This window comes from Neoarius graeffei, chromosome 1 (genome assembly GCF_027579695.1).
Source record: "Neoarius graeffei isolate fNeoGra1 chromosome 1, fNeoGra1.pri, whole genome shotgun sequence".
In the NCBI taxonomy this organism is placed as follows: domain Eukaryota; kingdom Metazoa; phylum Chordata; class Actinopteri; order Siluriformes; family Ariidae; genus Neoarius; species Neoarius graeffei.
Window position 1 is genome coordinate 38561329 of NC_083569.1, and position 7654 is coordinate 38568982.

General features: G+C 39.0%; 1 protein-coding gene across 1 annotated transcript; it reads right to left on the bottom strand.

Moving 5' to 3' along the window:
• Positions 1–1246: 1246 nt before the first annotated feature.
• klf17 (Kruppel like factor 17) lies at positions 1247–4151 on the bottom strand. The gene is made up of 3 exons (XM_060931421.1): positions 3955–4151; positions 2929–3790; positions 1247–1951 (listed from the first exon to the last, which is right to left on the bottom strand). Exons 1-3 carry the CDS (start codon positions 4039–4041, stop codon positions 1776–1778), a joined length of 1125 nt encoding a protein of 374 aa, XP_060787404.1. The 5' UTR covers positions 4042–4151; the 3' UTR covers positions 1247–1775.
• Between the last annotated feature and the right edge of the window lie 3503 nt (positions 4152–7654).

Below are 7654 nucleotides of genomic sequence, written 5' to 3' on the forward strand. Positions count from 1 at the left end.
GTTCATAAAGTAGGAAAGAAAAAAATTAATGATTTGTGGTAATTAAAAACAAGATATTTAAAGAATACTTGGAATATTCAATCATAAAATAAATTGATTTCAAAAGATAGAGCAAAGAAAAACTCAGTCAGCATGAAATAACCTGGAAAATGAATGCGGGTCATTTTTGACCCATGTTGTGAGTGTGCATATGTTTTGCATCAAAGGGTTAAATAAAATTCTTATGTGTAAAGTTGATTTTGGCCATTAGTGGGCGACATTGGGAAGAAAAGAGTAACAATACCGAACTGGAGTAAAATTTCCCAACGGTGTGATAGAGCCACAACTTTAAAATGGCAGTTATTTTATTAGGTGGTTTTTTTTTTTTTTTTTTTTTTTTTGTGTGTGTGTGTGTGTGTGTGTGTGTGTGTGCGCGCGCTTTTTGGGTATTCCCTGGTTAGAAATATAATCTTACCTCAAGTGGACTAATTAATGTAAGGTGAACCTGATCTCATTAAATCAATAAGAATTTAAGTGATCAAAGGCTATAAGGTTGGATTATATTGACTTTCATAACAACCTTTAACCACACCTTTAACCATGCAGTTAGTCCAGTAACTAATGTAATGTGTAGCTACCCACATCATAGGTATTTGTTGTACTGTGGTGTACTTTTTATTCTACAGAACCTGCAATTTTGTATATTGTTGCTGTTTTTCATGATACACTATTTGTGCTGGAAGCCAAGTATTCTATTAAAGCCTATAGTTTGTACACCTTTATCTTGTATACAACACTATGATACTGAAGGCACAATTGGTTACTTACTTTCACGGTGTACATGAATGTGATGGCAGTTCTAACTGACCCATGTGAGCTCTTACTCTTGATTTGAAACTCAAAAATAGATGAGAAAATGAAACAAGTCAGTATATGATTTCAACTTTTTGTAATTTAAAACTTTGTCAGGGGTTTTATATCCATCCATCCATCCATTATCTGTAGCCGCTTATCCTGTTCTACAGGGTCGCAGGCAAGCTGGAGCCTATCCCAGCTGACTACGGGCGAAAGGCGGGGTACACCCTGGACAAGTCACCAGGTCATCACAGGGCTGACAGGGGTTTTATATATAAAACCCAGCAACATATATATAAAAACCCAACAACATTATATTCAAGTATGTAGCATACAAAGCTTTAAAATATTTGCAAAGACATTTCACTTGGAATAAAACAAAAACCTAATTGAGTACCTGATGTGAAAGTCCTTGAGTTCACACTGAATTTTATTTAGAGATTTCTAACAATTCATTGTACAAAAAGGGGCATAAGAAGATCCTGAATTCTACTAAAAACCCCAAATGCCAAATCCCCCTGTCTGAAGCATGAAGTCATAAAGCAATATATACAAAAATATGGGTCCTGCCCTGTTTCTTTACAAAGCTGTCTTTGATGTTTGCACTAAATAACTTATTTCTTTTTTTCAACAAATCTTTCTTCTTCTTAAATACTGCTATAATTTAAAGCTGACAAAATCCTTTTCCTATTTACAACCCTAATGTCCAAACACAGGTATAGCCTTAAAGGAGTAGTTCGAAGAAAAAACCAATTTACACATGATACTAATTAGTGGTCGTGAGCTTCCATTATTTCTTAGGTACATTAGCTGAGTAGCTCCAGTGCAAAACTAGTTAAATATTGATGTGAGGTAAGGGGAAAATATGTATAAATTAACTTTTGTTCCTTGGACCATGTCTCTAAATCTAATAAAAATGTCCTTTAAAATAAGGCATGGTTTCACATGTGTCTCTTCATGTGCAGGGCTAGGTGGTCAGAGCGGGAGAATGCCCTCTCACAGAGATGGCACTGGAAGGGTCTGTGTCCTGTGTGTTTCCTGTAGTGGCGGGTCAGCTCGTCGGAGCGGGCGAACTTCCAGCCGCATCCCTCCCAGGTACAGTGGTACGGCTTCTCACCTGTAGAAGGAGAAAATACGACTGGCTACATTACTTCTCAACTCATGAACGCATCTGGTTTAAGTTGGTGAGTTTTGGTTTAATGCCTTTCATAAAGTTTTTTAATACATCACATTGCCAATAGGGGGCAGTGTGCCAGCTTCAGTTCAGTTACCTATTGCTTTCAGCTACTCTCCATGTATAGTATACTTGCCAAGGGTGTTTTGTGTAAGTCTTGTAAAAATAATAGGAAGTTTGAGTTTATTGAGAAAATCCACTACTTTTGCGACTTCTCTGTTTCATTACCAGTTTGTATTAAGTAGTATTCTGACCTGTGTTTTCTCTCCCCCCCCAAAAAAAAAAAAAAAAATCTGTCCCTCTGAGTTACATGTTGGTCCTGGGATTGAGATGCTGGCCTCTTCTGCCCCTCGGACCTGCCTGATCCATCCTGGTGCCCTGTGTCTGGTCGGAGTTTTATCGCATCGCTCCTGTGGAGGACGGCCCCATGAGGACAGTTGAGGGTTACACCTGGAGGACGCTCTGGACTCTTACAGTAATGCTTTTATGGCTGAGGACTACAGTTGACTTGCTAACTTTAGGACCGCAGTTGTCATGAACAGTTTTGCACTCAAGTTTCCATCAATGAAGAGTTTATAACATCAACGAAACTGTCTTCATGTTAAAACTGTTAATGTTATAGTCAGGCTGTCTGTTGTTGCCCAAATGAGGATGGGTTCCCTTTTGAGTCTGGCCCCTCTCGAGGTTTCTTCCTCATGTCGTCTGAGGGAGTTTTTCCTTGCCACTGTCGCCACAGGCTTGCTCATTGGGGATAGATTAGGGATAAAATTAGCTCATGTTTTAAGTCGTTCAAATTCTGTAAAGCTGCTTTGCGACAATGTTTATTGTTAAAAGCGCTACACAAATAAACTTGACTTGACTATTCAACTGACTGATATTTTGATTCAGATAGCTGTAGGCACTGTATTAGCCTCACTTACCAGTGTGTGTCCGCATGTGCGCCTTCAGGTGCGAGCTCTTGGTGTAGGTTTTCCCGCAGCCCGCAAACTCGCAGCTGTGCGTGGCGGCGCGTCTCCGAGCCCACGCGCGCCTTCCGCGCTTCGGTCTGTTCTCGTCTGTGCCGTAGAGCTCGAGCAACGGTGACGATGGTGGCGTGAGCACTGTACCGGGCATACCCGGGTGATGGGCGCGCATGGCATCCGTGAAAACAGCATACTGTCCATGATAGTGCTGCGAGCCGTGATACTGCTGTGGGTACGGATAGTGGTGCTGCTGCTGCGCCACGTGCACGTTGACCTCTCGGGACGCGTCGTGCACATGCTGTACAAAGGGCTGCACAGGAGCAACAGTATGAACCTTGTGTCCATAAAAGTGTCCCATGTAGTCGTTGGAGATCATGCACGACTGCTCGCGACGCTCGGTCTTTATTTTGTAAGCCGACGCGTGCGGAGTGGCGAGGTGCAAGTGCGCGTGACTTCTGGTGTCCAGCATGCTCAGATCGGTGTATTCCGGTGTATCAAAATGTCCCTTCGGGTTGTAGTCTTGGGTCGTGTCGGGTCGGTAGGCCATGTCTGGGCTTAGAAGCTCGGCTACAAGGCCGTGCGCAGAATCGGCGCCGTCGTACGCAGCGCTGCAGCTCTCCGGTGATTCCGGTAGCGGATACGCCGCGGTAACAGGGGCACCCTCGTTCTGGGATGCCATCGAGTTAGACAGAATAAATTCGAGATCCAGAAACCTGGACAGCTCGTCCTCGTCCTTAGTCAGTGGCGCTGACTCTACGATGCTGAATTCAACTTCCACACGGGGTTTTGTTCCTGTCTCGGTCTGATCAATGGACCAGTCCTATAACACACAAATCATGCAAGTCACATTTCATGACGTTTAATTAAACTCTTTTCAAATGACTTGATAATCGAGCACTGACATTGGGTCGATATCAGCAGTATATAACCTTTATTTAAAAAAAAAACAGTCAAGTGAACTTTATAACAGTAATTTCTACTTACTCTCAGGATTTCAGCATGTTTTTCATCCAAAGCCTGAGTGCTGGAAAAACCAACAATGGACGGCAGAAGGGCATCCGCCAAAGCCATCCTTTACAAACAACCTAAAGAATTCACCAAGCTGACTTTCTCATCCGGGCGAAGTGCACACGAGCTGACGCCACTGAGCCGCAGGTTCGAGTCTCTCCAGTGCGCGCCTGTTCCTGAGCTCTTTTAAGACAGGGTTTGAATGACAGGTGGGCGTGTCATCGTGACGCAGGACCCAGCGTGTCCACCCTTTCAGTTGTAAAAAGTTGTTGTTAATGAAAGTAGAGACAGCGCACTCAGGTATACAGGCCCCAGACCTGTCATAAATATCATAAACATTGTTTTAATATATAAATGACAATGTTTCGTTCTGGTGGATAACTTAAATTGGGTGTTTTGGTTTTGGTTTAGGTCTGTACCAGTCTTTCAGTTACTCCAAACTGTGTGTGTGTGTGAGAATACATACTGATCGTAAAAATACTCATGATAACTGTTTATTATCTCATCTCATTATCTCTAGCCGCTTTATCCTGTTCTACAGGGTTGCAGGCAAGCTGGAGCCTATCCCAGAGAGGCAGGGTACACCCTGGACAAGTCGCCAGGTCATCACAGGGCTGACACATAGAGACAAACAACCATTCACACCTACGGTCAATTTAGAGTCACCAGTTAACCTAACCTGCATGTCTTTGGACTGTGGAGGAAACCCACATAGACACAGGGAGAACATGCAAACTCCACACAGAAAGGCCCTCGCCGGCCAATGAGCTCGAACCCAGGACCTTCTTGCTGTGAGGCGACAGTGCGAACCACTACACCACCGTGCCGCCTCTGTGGAAAAGATAACATATTATAACAAGCAACTTGATATCAACCTTGCAGCCAGGACTGTCAGAGCTGTCACCATGCCGCTTATTATTATTATTATTACTATTATTATTATTATTATTATTATTATAGTCAGAAAATCATCTTTATGGAGCACAAAGTGTGGACAAACCAAAGCACTTATCACTAAGCTATTTGCTGCATTCATAGAGAAAAAAAATTAACTATATATTTATAAGTACAACTTAATGTGGAGGAAACCCATGCAGCATGCAAACTCCACACAGAAAGGCCCTCGCTGGCCACTGGGCTTGAACCCAGGACCTTTTTGCTGTTTGCCGACAGTGCTAACCGCCATGCTGCCCCATTATTATTATTATTATTATTATTATTATTATTATTATTATTATTATAGTCAGAAGATTAGCTTTATGGAGCACGAAGTGTGGACAAACCACACTTGGTTATAATAATAATAATAATAATAATAATAATATAAGCAATATAACTTGGTTATATAATAATAATAATAATAATAATAATACTTGGCACCGTTCGATATATTTTTTTCTTTGAAAAAAGATGCTAAGTACATATAGGGGGCGCAATTTCCTCTGGGCCTTAATCAATTGGAGCCGTTAGGTATTTACACACACACACACACACACACACACACCATAATGTCCACAGTGAAAGAATCACACACAGACACGAACAATTAAACACTGAGAGATTAAAAACAAACCGATGTCAATCCTACATCCAGATGGCAAGAAGAAATCGAAACCTTGGCTGCTCGGTTGCATTTTGACCAAACAAAAAGCTGTGAAATGAAGTTAACACTGTGAGTTTCGAGCAGAGGCTCAGGCTTTCATATTGAAATGAAGCTGATCCTGAGCAGAGGTGAACACACGCAGGAGGCCTGATATTAATTTGTCCGAATCGAATTCACTCCTAATTACCCTGAGAAGGAAGAGCTGTGAAATCTCAGAACCATCGAAACAACATGATAATCTTCAAGTTAAACAACTGGCTCAAGGCGAACTAATGATGCCTCAGTAAATAAGCCTATTCTTTGAGTTGATTATGATGCAGATAGGGAGCTGATGGTTGCCGAAATCAGGTTTTGAGACATGGTGGCAAGGTTGATGAAAACCTGCTCAGCTTATTCATTCTTTAGCTTTCAGTGCATAACGTGGAATAGGACAGTGTAGGAATTTATCACAACTTCTACACAGTGCAAAATGATGTCATTTCCCTCATCACGTTATCATTTCCTTACATCTCATCATTTTAAGCATTTTAAGCTTAAAAAAGTCATCACTAAGTTATAGCCCATTGCTGTTTCATTTCAAATGGCCAGAATTCATCATCAACAGTAAATTATTTTACATTAGATATAAGGTAGCTGGAGAAGTCCAAACCTGTCCACTTTTAGCTCAATCAGACATTATATAAAACATAGTAAACTTTATAACAGCAATTTCTACTTACTCACAATATATATACACCGGTATATGTAAATACTTAATTTATTTTAATTTATCTAGAAGTTTTCCTCTATTTCTTTTCTCTGTTTATCTGTAATGATGCTGCTGGAATCTTGATTTCCCTGAGGGAACCCACCCAAAGGGATCAATAAAGTTTTATCTAATCTAATCTAATCTAATATATATATATATATATATATATATATATATATATATATATATATATATATATATATATATATATATATATATAACAACAAACAATCCACACTCTATAAAATAGAGATTTTTGAATAAACATAATCCAACTATTCAATTATTATTATTATTATTATTATTATTATTATTATTATTATTATCCACATTTTAATACTACTACTACTACTACTACTACTACTACTACTACTAATATTGTTGTTGTTATTATTAAAATGTTTGTGGATAATAATAATAATAATAATAATAATAATAATAATAATAATAATAATAATAATAGGTTTACGCTTTGGAGTATATATATATATATATATATATATATATATATATATATATATATATATATACACACACACAGGGTTAGTCAAAATTATGTTAACACTTAAATGGTAGAAACCATTTATTCACAAAACATACATCATATGTGCAAGATGATTTACAGGACAGTCTCAACCTGTTTGCCATCATGTTCAACACACAAAAACTAGCGAGCAACAGTACCATTTAATCTGTCACCCATGGCATATGTCTATCTGTAGGAGAAAAATAATCCATTAGTGTTAACATAATTTTGACTTACCCTGTGTGTGTGTGTGTGTGTGTGTGTGTGTGTGTGTGTGTGTGTGTGTGTGTGTGTGTAATGTTGTACTGTGCAAGTCTTTTCATACAAACTTTCTTATAGATTCCTATATTATCGAGTCATTACAAAAACATTTTAGAGTTCCAAATGTTCATTTTCCAGCACAAAATTAAATGTTACAGAAAAAAGTTTGTATCTGTGCAGCATATTACATAAGAGACCAGATTAAAAAAAGAAAAGAGATTTTCAGATTAAAAAAGAAAACATAATGAAGGCTACTGGGTTTTGGTGCAAAATTAAGAAGCAAGTGATGACAGTCAAAGTGTCCAGAAGAACTGGGGCTGGTTCTGTAGACACTCAGTAAAACCCACATTTCCTTATACAACTGCACTCATTATACCTGAGACTACTATTTTTTTAAGCAAAGGGCCATCTTACACCAAATATTGACTTTATTTCATTGATTACGGCTTGCTGCTGTTTATAGTATTTTTTTTAAATGTTGAAACATTTCATTTCATTTTTAGCCATTTTTGGTCTACAGTAGTTCTTTACATGTGCC